Raw genomic sequence first — 19,830 nt, 5'->3', positions numbered from 1 at the left:
TGTTATTTACAGATTGACATTGGTGTCACAACTGCAGCAACACATTCCTACTCTGTCTTGTTGGTTTAAACTGTTTTATTCAACGTTTGTGCATTATTTACAAAGAAACGCATATTGAGTAAACAACAACAAGCATAATGCTTATAGTGGTGTTTACAGTTTGTTTGTTAGTGGTGTTTACAGTTTACTGTCTTGTTAGCAGTCAGATCGTAGATGTTTGCTTCATTTTCAGGTGCAAGCCAACGCTAATGCCGTGCACAATCCAGAACTGATCTGTCATGGTTTACCTGATGGTTTACAAATTAAGGAATGAAATATCTTCAATTGAATGTCCTCTGCATGTAACATAACCACAAGGGGGTGTACCTGGGTCCTTGTCATCGAATGTAATACTATCCTGGGTAAACTATGTGTCCCATTGGTTTAATAAATTGTCTGAATGATTATGTAATGCTCATGCTTGTATGATAAACTGGGTGTGTTTGAAGATAATGTGTGCACACGTGTGTGTGTGTGTGTGTGCGCGCGCGTGTGTTTGTGTGTGTGTGTGTGTGTGTGTGTCTCTCTCTATGTCTCTCTCTTTCTCTCTCTCTCTCTCTCTCTTTCTCTCACTCTCACACACACACACACACACACACACACACACACACACACACGCACACGCACACACACACACATTTATAATCTATCGTTTTTACATTTAGTCAAGTTTTGACTAAATGTTTTAACGTAGAGGGGGGAATCGAGACGAGGGTCGTGGTGTATGTGTGTCTGTGTGTGTGTGTGTGTCTGTCTGTCTGTCTGTCTGTCTGTGTGTGTAGAGCGATTCAGAGTAAACTACTGGACCGATCTTTATGAAATTTGACATGAGAGTTCCTGGGTATGATATCCTCAGAATTGTTTTTCATTTTTTTGATAAATGTCTTTGATGACGTCATATCCGGCTTTTCGTGAAAGTTGAGGCGGCACTGTCACGCTCTCATTTTTCAACTAAATTGGTTGAAATTTTGGTCAAGTAATCTCCGACGAAGCCCGGACTTCGGTATTGCATTTCAACTTGGTGGCTTAAAAATTAATTAATGACTTTGGTCATTACAAATCTGAAAATTGTAAAAAAAAAGAAATTGTATAAAACGATCCAAATTTACGTTCATCTTATTCTCCATCATTTGCTGATTCCAAAAACATATACATATGTTATATTTGGATTAAAAACAAGCTCTGAAAAATAAAAATATACAAATTATGATCAAAATTAAATTGTCGAAATCAATTTAAAAACACTTTCATCTTATTCCTTGTCGGTTCCTGATTCCAAAAACATATAGATATGATATGTTTGGATTAAAAACACGCTCAGAAAGTTAAAACAAAGAGAGGTACAGAAAAGCGTGCTATCCTTCTCAGCGCAACTACTACCCCGCTCTTCTTGTCAATTTCACTGCCTTTGCCATGAGCGGTGGACTGACGATGCTACGAGTATTGCTGCGTTGCATTGCGTTCAGTTTCATTCTGTGAGTTCGACAGCTACTTGACTAAATGTTGTATTTTCGCCTTACGCGACTTGTCGCTCTTTAGTTTATGTGTGAAACAGATTGCATCATATACTCAAACGTAGTGCATAAAGCAAAGGCGTCCTACAGTCTGTAACGTAAAACCTACAATTACACACCAAACAACTACTGCATGCACTACACAGGCGCTCGGCTTTGAGAATAGTTTGTAAAACCACATAAGTTGAATACAGAAAAGGCAGTCTTGCAATATGTACCTCAAAGACTACAATTGCACACCAAACACCCACTCAGTGTATGTACTACACAGGCGCTCGGCTTTGAGAATAGTTTCGTAACACACATAAGGTGAAGGACTAATGCTTACTTATTCCCCCCTCTGCTTCTTTACCTCTGTAAACTTGTAGGGGTAGTTATTTTTCGATAATGACCCAGCAACCAAACAAATAACGACCCAGCAACAGCCTGAATCCTCGATAGTGCAATGGGTTGAGAAGATGTTCTGTTTCGGTACTACTTTTTGCGACTGAAAAGTTCCGAACGCTCTAACGTACGAAGTATACATCTCTGGAGCAAACAATACAAACATACCGCATTTAAATTAACAACTACAGGCCTGAACACATGAATCTTCATATACAATCCATGAGTTCGGTTGTTTTCTGAATCTAGATTTGCCGTGCTCAAACGTTCATCACAAGCAATTTCCCGCAAGGCAAGTAACTCATACTTTGTCTAGCGACAAGAGTAGTTCCCCTTCTTTTCACTCAGTTTCTTCGACAACAGACTGCAATCCGACGGTCAGTTTTCAACAATATTTCATTTAATAAACAGACCACACGCAACCAAATGCACACATCTCATCAATTTAAACAACATAAAGCGGTTTCATACACTATTTTCCCCAGAAAACTGAACTTCATACAGTTTTTAACGTTGGAACACGGGTGCAAAAGTTCGTCTGCTAGTCCCATTTGACGAAAGAACATTATCCTAAGCGATACCAAAACATATACAGAACACACAATATCTGCTTTTGCCGCCACAGCAGAATAACAGCATATCTGTGTACTTGATTTTAGTCCAAAATAGGAAAACTGACAAGAAGTGTTAACAGAATGGAATGATTTGCACGGAACTATACAACCGCGCATTAATCGATCGCCTGCGCAGGTTGACTGGTTGAGTGAATAGGATTCGATCAAACTTTCGCAAAAACCTCCTCTTTTCTTTGAATAACTGAAGAAAGGAGGAATAAAGAGGTTACACACCTCGTCTCAGTGATTATCAAAAATAATGGTCTCAGTTCGCGGTCATGAAAAAGCTCGCTAAAGCTCGCATTTTTCATGATCCGCTAACTTCGACCATTATTTTTAATAATCACTGAGACTCGGCGTGTAACCTCTACATGTCTTGTTCCACTTCTATGACGAAGAAACATAACTGTCACACTGCAGTGTGTACAATACGGCGGAGTCGATCTTTGTGTACAAATAGGGAAGTGAAATAGTCGTCCCCAAAAGGCTTGAACAACACAGTAGGCGCAGAGTTCGCTTCATTTATTGTAGGGTAGTGTGTTAAAGATTGTTTTGACTACAGCAACACATGACAAAGTCAAGGACACTAGCTAAAAGAAAACAAAAAAGGAAAAACAAAAAACAACTTGTATATTAATGGTGTAATGTGAGTCTGTTTTACTTCTGGAAAACACACCTGGAGAGATATTTGTTAATACATACGCTGCTCATATTGATAATTGCTATATCATTCTGCAATATGTGTAGAATATCGATAACATGTAGCATGCTATCTTGTGTTAACCTCGTGTGCATGCATGCGGAGAAAGAGAAAGGCAGACAAACAGAGACAAACAAAGAGATACATATCAAGAAGGCAAGAAGGCAGAGAGAGAGAGAGGGGGGGGGGGGGGGAGTGAGAGAGAGCATACAGATAGACAGAGATTAACGTTTGGTTCTTGTGCTTAAAATAGTCGTTGGTTGCGGTCCCAAGCCACTCGAACATAGGTACCGCTGCACTTGTGCTCACTGTGAAACTCACAATGCAAACTTGTGCAATATGAAGAATTGCATTTTTACAAAGCACATGATGTCTGATAGGGCCAACATGAGAATGCCCCAAGGCTGGGTGTTGTGCAGCTTTCTGTTTACTTCACTTTTGAACACATGTACAGGTACAGTAGTCTTCTCTCTCCTCTATCTGTCTCTGTCTCTGTCTGTCTCTGTCTTTCTCTCTCTTTCTCTCTCTCTCTCTCTCGTTCTAACTCTCTCTCTAATTATCTACCTGAATGTCTGTCTGTACGTTTGTGACACTGTATCTCTCTCTGTTTTTCTCTGTCTCTGTCTCTCCCTGTCTCTTTATGTTTCTCTGTTCCCCTGTCTCTGTCTGTCTCTTTCTCTCTGTAGACGTGTTTCAAAACTCCTTTTTTAAGTAGCAAAAGGCCAGTCTCCGTTACAACGAATATATTGTTGATGATTACATAACTACTGGTACCTGTTGAAGTACTTGCTTTCTTGCAAACAACGTTAGGCGGACAGTGTCTTGTGAATGTATAATTATTAATCTAAACAACGAAGTTTGTTTGTTTGTTTGTTTGCTTAACGCCCAGCCGACCACGAAGGGCCATATCAGGGCGGTGCTGCTTTGACATAATAACGTGCGCCACACACAAGACAGAAGTCGCAGCACAGGCTTCATGTCTCACCCAGTCACATTATTCTGACACCGGACCAACCAGTCCTAGCACTAACCCCATAATGCCAGACGCCAGGCGGAGCAGCCACTAGATTGCCAATTTTAAAGTCTTAGGTATGACCCGGCCGGGGTTTGAACCCACGACCTCCCGATCACGGGGCGGACGCCTTACCACTAGGCCAACCGTGAAACAACGAAGTGACTGTGGTAAGACGAACAAAGTTTTTTTTTTTAAAAACAAAGGAATACTGTACTCACCGATACAAGAACGAGACAAGACGGAACGAATTTTCGCTTATGGAAGCTTCATCAGGAAAAACAAGAACACAAAAGACAACAAAAAGCGGACGCAACACGGAATTATGTATAATTATTGCATTGACACCCACAAGGGCATGCTGTCACATTACCACTCTCATTGACAATGAAAATGCAATCAGTTGATAATTAGTTATACTTTCCTTCAGGGGTAACAGTGTCACCATGTGGCAGCGACAAGACGGCAGAAGTGGTGCAGGGAAAAACAGACAACGTCTTCACATGCAGCGGTGTTTCAGGTGGGGAGACTGCAACGTGGAGATGGCTGTACCAATCCAGTACTTTTACCGCCGGCAGTTGTCCAGGCAATGGAGGTGCGTGCACTGGAGGCGATCTCGGGATCGCTTTCACACCAACTCGAGAGTCAAGCACATCCATTAGGCTGAATGTGAACCCTACACAGCTGAACAACGACGTTGTGGTCAGGTCTGGAGTCTTGCGATGTGCCACTGGAAACAGTCAGGACAGCTGCCAGACTGATTATATTGGTGAGGACGCTCGCACGCACGCACGCATATTTCCCCACACACACATTCGCACACACACAGACGAATATCCATGCCCACACTAACGCATTCAGACACACATACGCACTCAAACATCTTTGACAGACAAAGTGAATGTTTAAGATGTACCTGATTATATTAATTTTGTTCTTATGGGACACGCTTAATGCCAACTAACAAGTGATGCGGTTGAATGGTGTACAGAGCGTTTACATATATTTTCCAATTGAGGACAAGTCTTTATGTCCTTTTTTTTTACCTAAACAGACTTGCAATCTCCCAAAATATCTGCAGTCGGTCCATAATTAGAGCTGCATTTATATACATACTACTATCATAAATGGGCAAAGCTTTATGAAGGCACTTACCTGGGTGGCCCCTGCAAAATAAAACCAATGCAGCAGTGCTTTGAATGCAAATATAAAGGCCACCACTTTTGGGTATGTTTTCAGTTCCAGCGCAAGGCACCTGCAGTATTCAGACGGGGACGGGTTCAGAAAGGTTTCTTTTGACAGGAACCTGTAACTTGCAAGATGGTGCAATGTCTTCTCGAAGCAGATACCGATGAGAGTGGTACAGGAAAAATGAGGTAGGCTGTATGGTTTCTAATGAGAACTGTGCAAAACGAATTTTAGCTTGATTGTATATACTGGTAATGTAGCAAACGTCGGTAGTCTGGGCGGTACGTTATGGTAGCTTTCCAAAATCATGGAGGCTGGATTGTACAAAATGGTAGCTGTCGAACATTAGGTAAAGTCAATGGTTTGTAATGGTAACTGTGAAACATGTGTTGGGCCTGATGGTTCAGTGTGTTAACTGTGTTAAGAGGCTGTCTCTTTGTCAGAAATAAGTACAAGCAAACAACTGCATTATGTGAGAGTCTATTTTTCTGTTGATTTGTTTTGTTGGTATCAGTATTACTTCAGTAGGCGAATTATAGCGGTTTGTTCATGTGATTGTTTGTTTATTTTTTGGGGGAGGGAAAGGCTGTCTTTTTAAAGGAAAAGTCCAAGGTTTAGGGTCACTTTTGATATGTTGACCCTCTTAATTCATCAACCACAAATGCGTGTGTAAAAAGGAACACAGAAATCCAAAAATTATACTTTGACTCGTTTTTGGTTGTTCTGAATCGTTCCATCGCGCGCGCAGTCTTGGCTCATGACCTTGTGCACATACGTGTGCTACGTCACGAGCCTTGAACAACAAATATGGCCGGCTCTAGCAGTGAGGAAGACAAGTGGAATACGGACCGGTTTTCAGCCAGCCTGAGGTTTTTAGCGTGCCCGTTTGAGCCTCTTCGTCGTCAAATTGCTGGCGAGGCCACAAGGAACTGCTTGAAACAGAGCCAGCATAAGCGGCAATACGAAATGGTATGTGATTCTCTTTGTTGTGATGTTGACACACTAGTCCGTATACCCTCTTGCATGCTAGATCGAAGCACAGGCGGAAGGTTTCGTTCACTGGACCACTACTTCCATAGTAGTCTTTCTATGGAAGTAGTGGTCCAGTGAACGATACCTTCCGCCTGTGATCGAAGTCAGGTGTGTTTTTCACAGATCAGTTGATGTTCTTCCACAGATCTGTAAGCATGTAAAGATTATGGATTTATGCTATTATTTCAGGCATCTGGTGTTGTTTATTTTTCTATCTTTAATCAAGGATTTCGTCCTTGAACTGCCCAGTTTAGAATAAATGCTTCCACAGTGATGTTCACACGCGACTATCCTTATTTTCTCTTGGAATTCTGAGTAATTCTTCAGTCACACAACGAAACATTTAGACAGCAAGTTAACATTGCGCAAATCCTGTTCGGACAAAACTGTAATTATCCTGGTATTTTTATTTGCGACAGTAAGACACTACATAACATCGACACCACTAAACAGTGAAACTTTTTTGGAATGGCGGTGGGCTGCTTTCATGTGCTAATACTAATAGTGATCCTGACATTTTTCTTGCGAAACGGTCAAAGGGAAGTAATAAATGAATTTAGTTTTTTTAAACGAGCACACGTGATTTCCGATCTCAAACTAGATCTGAAATCATAAGATTTTCTGAGCAGTGGCGAAACGCTGATGGCGTGATATCGCAAGCCGTTTTGGAAGCAAATAAGCACTGTCTGTGTCAGACATATGCTGTTCAAACTTTTTGATTATTGATTTTTAGGAGGACGCAATATCGGACAGTCACACTACAAAAAGACAATGCGTTAGTGCATAGATCGGTATTCTCAAACGTCACGAACAGACAGTACGTTGCTACTATATATTTTACTGTATTAACAAAACCTCACAGTCCCATTAAAAATGTGTGGTGTGTGCCGAAAAGCAACCATATGAGATTCAGCCAGTGGGACCCTGAATCTACCTGGGGTAAAATCGGGTTATTGACTCATTGCATGAATTTTTAAACTGAATATATATATACACTAGTAATACCCGTGCTCCGCACGGGATTTTTTCTTCTTCATTAATTACAGAGTTAATTATGAATAAGCAACAACAAAAACGTGTTCAATGTGCAATGGCACGCGCGTACATAACAAAATGCCATACATTTATTGGGAGAGATAAAAAAGGGCACAGTGGTGGATTGGCCATGACTTGTGCAGTGACAACAGTAACATATTAAATTTATAAGTAATTGCGACAAAGTGTATCATAAGCAGTGTTGAAATGTTGTCAGTGACATTTTTCTTCACGTTGCTTAGCACATTCCATCGGATTGACTGATTTTGGTTTTCTTCTTCATAGGGATGCAATTACCATAATTATAGGTCTATGTTTGAAGTAAATTGTAAAAATGCATCCAAACAAACACACTCAGTGAATAATAAGATGTTTGATAATTTATAAACTTGTTTTATTTCAACTCAAATAAACACAAACTCAAATAAACACAAACTCAAATAAACACAAACTCAAATAAACACAAACTCAAATAAACACAAACTCAAATAAACACAAACATCAACTCTCTCTCTCTCTTACCAATGAGGAACACCACTGGAAAAAAAGCCGCTGATATTATGGAGAAAACTTTGCCTCAAATTCAGAATATACTGAAGACTTCCACAGAAGAAAGTGGATATTTTCACCTAACTGACCTGCTAACACATAATGCATTTAAAATGAGTTAATATGAATTTGCAGAGATGTCTTCATATCATGCAACAATGATATGACACATGGGAGTGAAACAAACACATAAAAATGAGCAAATAGTGTGCACAGTTCTAAAAAAAAGTTTTACACATCAGCAAATAGGAATGAAAAAGTAACCCAGTGGTAAATATACAGTGGGTTCTGTGAACATTAAAACACCAATCATATAATTGGGAAAGAATAAAACAGCGTTAAATTGTGCACTTTTCTGAGATTTCAGTCAATGTGGCAAAAAGATTTTGTCACGCTTCAACCAAGATGATGAATGCTTGTTAAAATGTGTAAAAAAAAAAAAATAACACCAATCATATACTTGGGGATGAAACGTTTGTACGATTGACTGGACTTAAACAAATTAGCGGCTACATTGACGTAAGTGTGGTGCAAAAAACATGTGCCCGGAGAATAATATTTGTACACATCACCATACCTCTTGAGACAGGAAAATAAAATCCAGCGTTAAATGGAACAAAATTTGTACACTTCAGCAAACGTGAGTGAAAAATAAAATGTTATAATGTGAAATTGGTTCTGCGAACAACAAAATGTTTACAGATGCATTTTGCACAGAGACCAAAATGTTTACAGATCACCATGCATATGTTTAGAGATAAAAAAAAACCAAAAAAACACAAACTTACACAACGCAAAATGTCCACTTGAACTGTGTGCACATCGTCATGCATGCAATTGGGAGCGAGAGAAAAAAGACAGCATTAATGATCACAATGAAGAACACTATCATAGGTGCACATCAGTACACCCTTACTTGCAAAAAGTACAGCAATAGTTTGTTCCACATACACAGTAGCAAACTCAAGAAAGGGAGTGAGAAAATGCAAGTATGTGCAAAATGAAGAAAATATCAATGTACATGTAACATGATTTCAAGTTCACAACATCATTTCCATGTACAGCATTTGTTGTTGTTGTAGGTGACAACAACCCGATCACTGGAAGACAGACAGGGAGAAAGAGAGATATTTAGAGTTTGTCCTCTGGATATCCCATTTATCAGTCTGTAAAACTTTCTTTAAGTGTTCCAAAACACTTGTGAAAAGTATATCGATAGTTCGTTCACCCAATTTGTACACTTCAGCAAACGTGTGTGAAAAATAAAATGTTTAAATGTGAAATTGGTTCTGCGAACAACAAAATGTTTACACATGCATTTGGCACAGAGACTAAAAAGTGTTTACAGATCACCATGCATATGTTTAGAGAAGAAAAACAAGAAGGGCAAAGCCCATACGACTCACATGCTTGACCTAAACCTAGCAATGACATCATACACTAAGAACTGCTTTACACATTTTTCCTACCAAAATACATGTGACCTTGACCCAAGGTCAAGGTCATCCAAGGTCATGCAACACAAAGCTGTTAATTCAAGACATAGGAAGTACAATGGTGCTTATTGGCTCTTTCTACCATGAGATATGGTCACTTTTAGTGGTTCACTACCTTATTTTGGTCACATTTCATAAGGGTCAAAGTGACCTTGACCTTGATCATATGTGACCAAATGTGTCTCATGATGAAAGCATAACATGTGCCCCACATAATTTTTAAGTTTGAAACAGTTATCTTCCATAGTTCAGGGTCAAGGTCACTTCAAAATATGTATACAATCCAACTTTGAAGAGCTCCTGTGACCTTGACCTTGAAGCAAGGTAAACCAAACTGGTATCAAAAGATGGGGCTTACTTTGCCCTATATATCATATATAGGTGAGGTATTCAATCTCAAAAACTTCAGAGAAAATGTGAAAAATGTGAAAAATAGCTGTTTTTTAGACAACATTTATGGCCCCTGCGACCTTGACCTTGAAGCAAGGTCAAGATGCTATGTATGTTTTTTGGCGCCTTGTCATCATACACCATCTTGCCAAATTTGGTACTGATAGACTGAATAGTGTCCAAGAAATATCCAACGTTAAAGTTTTCCGGACGGACGGACGTCCGGACGTCCGGACGTCCGGACGGACGGACGGACGACTCGGGTGAGTACATAGACTCACTTTTGCTTCGCATGTGAGTCAAAAAACCACACACACAACGCTAAATGTGTACTTGAACTGTGTGCACATCGTCATGCATGCAATTGGGAGCGACAGAAAAAGGCAGCATTAATGATCGCAATGAAGAACACTATCATAGGTGCACGATTCAGTACATAAACTGGACAGGTAAATCCCAGATGACACCAAATTGCACCATAATTCCGGGAATTGGGAAAGAAATCTTCTCGTCACGTAACTCGTCACGTAAGTGAGGGACATAAATTGTGCAAAAAATATGTGCCCAGAGAATAATATTTGTACACATTACCTCTTGAGACAGGAAAAAAAAAATCCAGCGTTAAATGGAACAAAATTTGTACACTTCAGCAGACATGTGAGTGAAAAATAAAATGTTATAATGTGAAATTGGTTCTGCGAACAACAACATGTTTACAGATGCATTTTGCAGAGACCAAAATGTTTACAGATCACCATGCATATGTTTAGAGATAAAAAAAAAACCACAAAAAACCACAAACATACACAACGCAAAATAATAATAATAATAAGAACATTTATATAGCGCTAAATCAAAAACTTTCGTTAAAAAGGCTTGCTCTAAGCGCTTGACATCTAAACTAAAACGTCATTCACACTCTTTACAATGATGTACAAGAACTTCATGTCACACTCTTTCATTCAGTATAGCACCATTCACACAGTTGTTATTCTGTACAAGACAATAAGCTAGTCTAACATTTAGAATGTTCATAAGATGAAAACAAGAGAAAACCAGACTGATTAAAACAACTGCTTAGTGCTAACAAAGCATGAATCTTGATGATAACGTAATACATGTTTAACTGTTAAGACCATAAAAAACCCAAACAAACCTATATGCTAAAATAACTTCGAACTTTTAAGAACTTCTTATAAGATACACAGCACAGCTAGATAAACACCAGAATAATAAAACAAAAGGCAACTCGTTAAAACTATTAAATGCATCAATGTCTAAAACACGAAAGACTCAAATATAAGATACACAATTCTCTAAAATTGTTTATTAAAACTGAAACCGACCTGCTCAAAGTAAACCATACCCACCCCCTCCCTACCCACCCCAACCCTCCTCCTACACTAAATACTAATTATTTCTACTCTTAACTTCCCAACTACACGTTATCCATAAACTATGCACAGGAACATGTGTGTCAGCATTATGTGGCACCGACATGACTGTGTGCACATCGTCATGCATGCAATTGGGAGCGAGAGAAAAAGACAGCATTAATGATCGCAATGAAGAACACTATCATAGGTGCACATCAGTACACCCTTACTTGCAAAAAGTACAGCAATAGTTTGTTCCACATACACAGTAGCAAACTCAAGAAAGGGAGTGAGAAAATGCAAGTATGTGCAAAATGAAGAAAATATCAATGTACATGTAACATGATTTCAAGTTCACAACATCATTTCCATGTACAGCATTTGTTGTTGTTGTAGGTGACAACAACCAGATCACTGGAAGACAGACAGGGAGAAAGAGAGATATTTAGAGTGTGTCCTCTGGATATCTGGAAATCCCATTTATCAGTCTGTAAAACTTTCTTAAAGTGTTCCAAAACACTTGTGAAAAGTATATCGATAGTTCGTTCACCCAATTTGTACACTTCAGCAAACGTGTGTGAAAAATAAAATGTTTAAATGTGAAATGTTGAGAGAAAGAAAAAAAAACCACAAAAAACACATACACAATGCTAAATGTGTACTTGAACTGCATTAGGCACAGAGACCAAAGTGTTGTCAGATCATCATGCATATGTTTAGAGAAAAAAAAACGCCCACAAAAAAAAACCACAACGTTAAATGTGCACTTGTACTGTCTGCACATCGTCATGCATGCAATTGGGAGCGACAGAAAAATGCAGCATATGTGTTCCAAAACACATGTACTTGTGAAAAGAACATCAATAGTTCGTTCACACACAATCGCAGCTAAATTGGATCTGGGTGTGGGTTGTGGATAGTGGTGTAATGTCCGTGCAGAGCATGGCAAGTTCAAGACCTTTTGGAAGACAACATTGTGGGTAATTGTCTTTCTTTGGAACACGCTGAGCGTTAAAGTTACAAAGGTTTGTACGAACAGCATAAAACTAATATTTACACATCACCAACTTAGGTTTGAAAAACACTCAACGCTTACATAGTTGCACATCAGAACACATGTACTTGTGAAAAGTACATCAATAGTTTGTTCACACACAGTAGCAGCTAAATTGGATCAGAACAAATGTACTTGTGAAAAGTACATCAATAGTTTGTTCACACACAGTAGCAGCTAAATTGGATCGTTTGTTCACACACAGTAGCAGCGGGTTGTGGTGTAATGTCTGTGCAGAGCATGGCTAGTTCAAGACCATTATTTTTGTAGACAACATTCTGGGTAATTGTCTTTCCTTGGAATTGTCCTTGGATAGAATTGTTGACAACGTGTACAAAAATATTTGAGAAGGATTTTGCTCTCGAGAAGGCAACATATAGCTGTCCATGAGAGAAAACTGGTGTTGGCAGGAATACACCCAGTTTGTCGAAGGTTTGTCCCTGAGATTTGTTGATTGTGATGGAGTAGGCAAGTCGAATGGGGAACTGAATTCTCTGAAGAGTGAATGGCAGATTGTGATCCGATGGTGCAAGTTTTATTCTTGGGATTAGAACTCGCTGTCCTTTGCATGGGCCAGTAATTATTTCTGCATCTAAAACATACTCATGGAGACGATGAATGTACGGACGTGTGCCATTGCAGAGACCCTTAGCAACATGATGATGGCTCTCGTTTTCAAGATGAGTTGATGTGGTGGCATTCCTGGTGGGGTGATGGAGTTTAGAAACTCTGTTGGATAGTTGTCGGCTTCCATTTCAACGTCACAGATTGCTTGATCAGCACTGATGTATGTTTTGGATTGGCCTGGAAGTTTGTTTACAATCAAGTCATTGAGATGAAGAGTGGTGTCATTTGTTGTGGCGAGAATTACAGTGGCAGCTAAGGTTTGTGGGTTGGTGACATCTGTGAAAACAGCATTGACAATGTCCTCAGTAATGTTGCACTGTGGTGGGATGTCAATGGAATTGGGAGGAGCTGTTGGAAGCACACTTTGCAACTGGCCATTGCCTAACTGAAGGAGCCACTTAGCATATTCTTGTTGGTCTTGCTCAGCTCTCATGTTCTTGGTTAATTTAAAAACCCTGAAGAGTGGCCAGAGTGGAGAGCTTTTGATACAGTTTTCTATAATCACTGTTGGTGATGCTCTTGGCACAACCGGCAACACTTGTCGGAAGTCGCCCCCCATAAGGAAAACTTTACCTCCAAAAGGCACTTTAAGTTTTGTGATGTCTTGAAGCATGTTGTCGATAGCTTTTAGTGCATTTGCTGGCACCATTGAGGCTTCGTCGATGATGAACAGCTTCACTGAACGCAGGTACTCAGCGTGGGAAGAAGTTGGAGAAACATTGCAAGTACTTGTGTCCAGGATAGGAACTGGCAATTTGAAAAGGTTATGAACAGTCCTTCCCCCGGAAAGCAGCGTTGCAGCGATTCCAGTCCATGCACTTGCAGCAACCTTGATGTGTTGACTACGGCAGGTGGATATCAGCGTGTTGTAGACCATGGTTTTTCCACTTCCACCTGGTCCATCTAGAAAATACGTTCGGCATGACGATGTATACTTTCCCTCATTGACTTCTGCCAGATCCTGCAGCACACTGCTGATCAATAGACTTTGTTCCTCATTCAACTTAGCCGTCAGAATGAAAGCTTGCCGAGTCTCAGTTGCGATATCAAACTCTGTCTCTTGATTGCAAATGGTGATGGGGTGCACTTTTGGAAGTCCGAGGATGCTGGCAGAGAGTCCGTTTTGCTGCAGGATGGAGTCAATGTGATTCAATGCAAGTTGGATACTTGTTTCAGCAGGGATGCCCTGGTGACTGAAATCTTCCATCATGGCATCTTTGTGTTTCTCCCACATATCGAGAGGATTGGTTACACTGCAGTGGGTACAGAGGTTGGCAAACAGTACTCTGAGTTGTATTGGCATTTGAAACACAGCAGCTTCTTCCATTGTTTTATCCCACTGAACATCATCGCTCAGCAGATGTCTGAGAATGCATGCCTCTTTAAACGTACTGGCGGTGTATCCCTCAACTGTTTTCAGGTCTTCATAAGAGGTTGGGCCTCGGACATGGTGGAGCAATACCCGGAGGCAGAATCGTTCTATGTCTTTAGGACTGGCCGAGTAGACCCTACCGATCACTGTATGGCCTCCTTTCTTGCGTGGCTTCCATTCGTGGGAGTTCTTGTGAAAGACGAAGTGATTTGGAAATTCGTTGTAGGTGTAAGTTGTTGGCGTTTTTGCATTGGTTTCAAAGAATGCTGTCAGTGTAGTATGTCTGCTTGCTGAAGCTTCTGCTGCTGCCTCATGTCTGCCAGGGGTGAAGAAGACGGGTTGATTTTGGGGCAAGTGGAGTGCAAGCCGTATAATGGTGTGTGACTGCAGATGGAGTTTGTTTTCTGCCAGGCGCCAATATGATTCTGGAGCACTGATATATCTACAATCCATGAAAGTAGATACTTCATCATGATTGAGGACGTTCGCCTCTCTGACTTCGACACTTGCAGAGTCGTGGCCTTTATAGACATATTTGAAGAGGTATTTGACACTTTTGACTGTTGTGCAGGCTTCGAGGTTGATGTGGGCATTGTACTTCTTCGTCAGATATGGGTTGTAAGGAACAACCCATCTGTTGTCAACTTCATTACGGCCTTTGACAACTGTTCGTCCATTGTCGCTTCTGCGGTAGTGAGGGTAGCCATCTATAGCAAGTGCCGTTTCATTTCTGAATTGTTTTGGATAGTCCTTTGAGCAGTTGCCATCCACCATGCATGGCGAGTTTGGGTCGAGGGCTCCACATGGTCCATGAATCATTGTGGATTTGACAATTTCAAATAAGACTGGGTCTTCATGGGGATCTGGAATTTCTGCAGATATGAGCGTGTCAATGTCAGCTGCAATCTTCAACTTGCTGTTTTCATCCAGTATTATCAGCAAATGGCAATGTGGGAGTCCACGTTTCTGAAATTCGATGACATAGACGTATGCCACTGGTTTTCCAAGCACATGTCTTTTGGTTATGTCATTGATGAGCTCTGCTAGATGTAGCTTGAATACTCTTGCAACAATATCAGGACGATCGTGCGCTTGCTGGCCAGGTAGAAGGGCGTCACAGATGTCTTTGCAGCGAGGATTGCAGGTGTATGTCAAGAAGAGATCAGGCTTGCCGTATTTTGAAACTATCGCCATGGCATCCTGATAATTCTGCTGCATGGCACGCGGCGAGCCCTGGAATGATGAGGGAAGTATTACTAACTTTCCGGGGTTGAGATTGTTCTCATGTGCTTGGGAATGAATGTGGTCCATCAGTCCTTGGTACATTTCAACTCTGAGGTGGTTCTGCTGGTTTCGTATGAAGTTCATTCTTCCAGTTTCTACTCGGATGTAGGCATCAACGATATATTGTTGAAACAATTTGCTACCATAAAAGAGGGGGCTGAAGGCCTGTCGTACAGAGAGGCGGTGAGCATAGAACTGCAAGGTAGTTAGACGTGTTCTTTTGTTTGTGCTGTACGCCGGCACATGTTGCATGTGACACTGCCAGCCTAATTCTCCATGTGGGAAAAATAGTGGATAAACCATGGGGTCAATATTTGCAGACATGTAGGATATGCTTTTGGGAAGTTCATTCCTGGGATACACGACAATATCTCGTTCTTGAGGGGGCGCACCATCATGGGAAGAAAAAATGACTGCAAGTTCATCTTGCTGGGGATTGTTGTACCTTTTCTGATCAGGCCCTCTAAGAATATGCATGGTGACTGATGAAGGTGTGCGATTGTCAGCAAGGGCACGGGCTTCTTCTTCAACTTCTACTTGTTGCATCTGCTTGTATGCTGCTGCGTAAGGATTTGTCCTGTTGATGAGGTTTGTCAACAACATCATAGTGTCTCGACGACAATGCTCATTGTGAGAGTTTTGCAATCTTGCATCGACTGCTTGGTTTCCTTCCATGATGTACAACTGGCTGTATGCGGCTGTGTCAACATCAGAAGGATGCAAACATCCACTGCGGTGGTAGACTTGACCATGAAGTCGGAAGGCATATGGGCCCTTTCCTGGTGGCAATGCGATATTTGCACCAAAGGATGCAAAGGCTAGTGAACTATTGTACTGTCTGATGTGTTCACGGAAGTTGAGCGACTGTGGTGTATTTCTTGTCAGCAGTTGCTCGATTTCTTGTGGGTATGTAGCCAAAGGAGGCAGCTGTACTTTGCCTTTGTGACAGCAATTGTGATTTTCTTTCAAAAAATGAAACGCTTGACAAAAAGAGCACATTTGGTTCATCTTCCCAAGACTGAAGGGGTTCACTTTTGGCGGGAATAATCGAGCCAGAAATGGTATTTGGCGGGGCGGATGGGGCATGTTGCCTGCTACGGTGTGTCGCATTTGTTGACTGCGGGCTGCTGCATTATTTCTGGTGATGCCAGTGAACATATCGTCATAATGATTGTCCCTTTGAATGCCGGCTTCTGCATTTCTGGTAATGCCAATGATCTTATCGGCATTTTGACTGTCCATTCGGGTTTGCGGTTGTTGCAGATGGGGAGGTGTCAATATGCAGTTGGCAAGTGTGGGAAGAGGTGAGCGGGGCATGTTGCTGACTACGGTGTGTCGCATTTGTTGAATGCTGGCTGCTGCATTTCTGATGATGCCAGTGAACCTATTGGCATTTTGACTGTCCATTAGGGTTTGTGGTTGCAGCTGGGGAGGTGTTGATATGCGGCTGGCAGGTGTGGGAAAGGGCGAGGGGACATGTGTGCTGTTCTCAGCTCGATGATGTTTATTTAGTTGATTATTACTTTCTTTCTGGTATTGCGTTTTTCCTGGTATCATTGTTCGTGGCCGCTTTGGCATTATGATGGTTAGGCCTGAAGAAATAAATTTGCTTTTGTTTAATATTTCTCTTGGGCTGCAAGCCAGCGCAACATAATTAGAGCATTTCATTTGCCAAATCAGCGCTACCATAACTGATCAATAGATCTATGGATTGGGTTCATTTTCGAGTTGTGTCAATCATGTCGTCATCCATGATTTGACTGAGCGTTAGTTCGTCGAGGTGGTTTGTAGGAGTGCTTGTTGCTGCAGGGTTGTTTGGTGCAGTGGTGGGTGTAGATCGTACTGCAGATGAAGATGAGCAGGCCAACAGGAGGTGTTGATTTTCGCGTCTAAAATCGCTTAGTTTTGTGAAGTTTTTGCTCGCTTTCTTTTTTGCATCTGACAACTGGTTGATAATGGTCTGGAAAGCTTGCTTTTGTTTTTGTCGAATTTGGGGTACTGCTTCACAGGCCAACTTGTGGTCGTCGAGGTGGTTTGTAGGTGCTGCAGGGTTGTTCGGTGCAGTGGTGGGTGTAGATTGTAGTGCAGATGAAGAAGAGCAGGCCGACAGGTTTGTAGGAGTGCTTGTTTCTGCAGGGTTGTTCGGTGCAGTGGTGGGTGTAGATCGTAGTGCAGATGAAGAGGAGCAGCCCGACAGGAGGCGTTGATTTTCGCGTCTAAAATTGCTTAGTTGTGTGAAGTCTTTGCTCGCTTTCTTTTTTGCATCTGACAACTGGTTGATGATGGTCTGGAAAGCCTGCTTTTGTTTTTGTCGAAGTTGGGGTACTGCTTCACAGGCCAACTTGTGGTCACCGTCCTGGAGGGTCACCTGCACAAATGCAAGCTCTCTTGCCGAGGTTGCATTCAGCTCTTGCACTTGCCGCAAGATCGAAGCGAGGTCGCAGTGGGTGGGTCGTTGGGACGCCATATCTGAAGAAAATGATTTTGATTTTTTTTTATATAGCTTGAACACAGGAGCATGCAACACTGAACAATGAATTGTTTTGGCAGGAATGACGTTTGCATGATTAAGTGAACATAACAATTTTCTCTGTATACATTTGCTCATTGGTGTAAAAATACCCCCTCCCACCCCCCACAACCGAGTGCGCGCACCCATGCATATACACACACACAGAGACACACACACACACAAAGGTACGTCCAATGGCATGTGTGTGCGAATGTTGTATTCGGGGCGGGGATATAGCTCAGTTGGTAGTGCGCTGGATTTTTATTCAGTTGGCCGCTGTCAGCGTGAGTTCGTCCCCACGTTCGGCGGAAATTTATTTCACAGAGTCAACTTTGTGTGCAGACTCTCTTCGGTGTCCGAACACCCCCCGTGTACACTACATTGGGTGTGCACGCTAAAGATCCCACGATTGACAAAAGGGTCTTTCCTGGCAAAATTGCTTAGGCACAGTTAATAATTGTCTACCTATACCCGTGTAACTTGGAATAATAGGCCGTGAAAGGTAAATATGCGCCGAAATGGCTGCAATCTACTGTCCGTATAAAATTCCATCTAACACGGCATCATTGCAGAGCGCGCGCCTAGAACTGTACCCACGGAATATGCGCGATATAAGCCTCATATTGATTGATTGAGGTAATCAACCCCGAACCGACTGATAAATAGGATTTACCTGTCATGTGAAAGAAGGAAGCAATAAAGGTAAACGCCATCATAAGATACAAAATGGAAATCTAAAATGTGGTGAATGGTGGAATTCTCTATAGTTTAAACCCTGTGGCAGACTTCAGCAAGGTTTTGGAACACTTTAAGAAAGTTTTACAGACTGATAAATGGGATTTACCTGTCTAATGTAGAGTAGAGCCAGCTGTGACTCTGCTCAAGGGGACATAACTCTCCTCCGCAGCTGCAGTTGCATCGACTGCTGCGGTCTTCCAGGTATCTGGTTGTTGTCACCTACAACAACAAAAATGCTCTACATGCAAACAATGTTCCAAGACAAACGTGTAAGAACTTAATAAAATAACAAATTTCAGTTTGTTGAGCAAAGCATCTCGTTACCAGCCGTGCAGCGCTTTGAAAGAAGACAGCATTAAAGGTAAACGCCATCATAAGATGCAAAATGGAAATCTAAAACGTGGTGAATGGTGGAATTATCTATAGTATAAACCCTGTGGCACATTTCAGCAAGGTTGTGGAACACTTTAAGAAAGTTTTACAGACTGATACATGGGATTTACCTGTCTAATGTAGAGGAGAGCCAGCTGTGACTCTGCTCAAGGGGACATAACTCTCCTCCCCAGCTGCAGTTGCATCAACTGCTGCCGTCTTTAAGAAAGTTTTACAGACTGATAAATGGGATTTACCTGTCTAATGTAGAGTAGAGCCAGCTGTGACTCTGCTCAAGGGGACATAACTCTCCTCCCCAGCTGCAGTTGCATCGACTGCTGCCGTCTTCCAGTGATCTGGTTGTTGTCACCTACAACAACAACAACAAATGCTGTACATGCAAACGATGTTCTAAGACAAAAGTGTAAGAAATTAATAAAATAACAAAATTCATGTCTTCCAATAACAACAAACTGCTGTCTTCCAGTGATCTGGTTGTTGTCACCTACAACAAAAAAATGCTGTACATGCAAACAATGTTC

The 19,830-nt window shown here is 41.4% G+C and overlaps 2 protein-coding genes across 2 annotated transcripts; one reads left to right on the top strand and one right to left on the bottom strand.

Moving 5' to 3' along the window:
* The first annotated feature begins 3,498 nt into the window (after nt 1-3,498).
* Nucleotides 3,499-5,618, top strand: LOC138954666 (uncharacterized). Its single transcript, XM_070326451.1, has 3 exons — nt 3,499-3,705; nt 4,694-5,032; nt 5,503-5,618. The coding sequence occupies exons 1-3, from the start codon at nt 3,591-3,593 to the stop codon at nt 5,616-5,618; spliced, it is 570 nt and encodes a 189-aa protein (XP_070182552.1). The 5' UTR covers nt 3,499-3,590.
* A 7,357-nt stretch (nt 5,619-12,975) lies between these two features.
* LOC138954665 (uncharacterized) lies at nt 12,976-17,073 on the bottom strand. The gene has a single exon (XM_070326449.1). The coding sequence runs from the start codon at nt 17,071-17,073 to the stop codon at nt 12,976-12,978; it is 4,098 nt and encodes a 1,365-aa protein (XP_070182550.1).
* Between the last annotated feature and the right edge of the window lie 2,757 nt (nt 17,074-19,830).

The sequence above is a fragment of the Littorina saxatilis genome, unplaced genomic scaffold (genome assembly GCF_037325665.1).
Source record: "Littorina saxatilis isolate snail1 unplaced genomic scaffold, US_GU_Lsax_2.0 scaffold_124, whole genome shotgun sequence".
Classification (NCBI taxonomy): Eukaryota; Metazoa; Mollusca; class Gastropoda; order Littorinimorpha; family Littorinidae; genus Littorina; species Littorina saxatilis.
The sequence above is the reverse complement of the archived record's forward strand: the minus strand, read 5'-3'. Positions and strand labels throughout refer to the sequence as shown.

Coding starts and splice junctions, on each gene's coding strand:
- LOC138954666 (XM_070326451.1), top strand. CDS start 3,591: ATGAAGAATTGCATTTTTACAAAGCACATGATGTCTGATAGGGCCAAC. Junction 3,706..4,693: donor ACTTTTGAACACATGTACAG/GTACAGTAGTCT, acceptor ACTTTCCTTCAG/GGGTAACAGTGTCACCATGT. Junction 5,033..5,502: donor CTGCCAGACTGATTATATTG/GTGAGGACGCTC, acceptor GTATGTTTTCAG/TTCCAGCGCAAGGCACCTGC.
- LOC138954665 (XM_070326449.1), bottom strand. CDS start 17,073: ATGGACAGTCAAAATGCCAATAGGTTCACTGGCATCATCAGAAATGCA.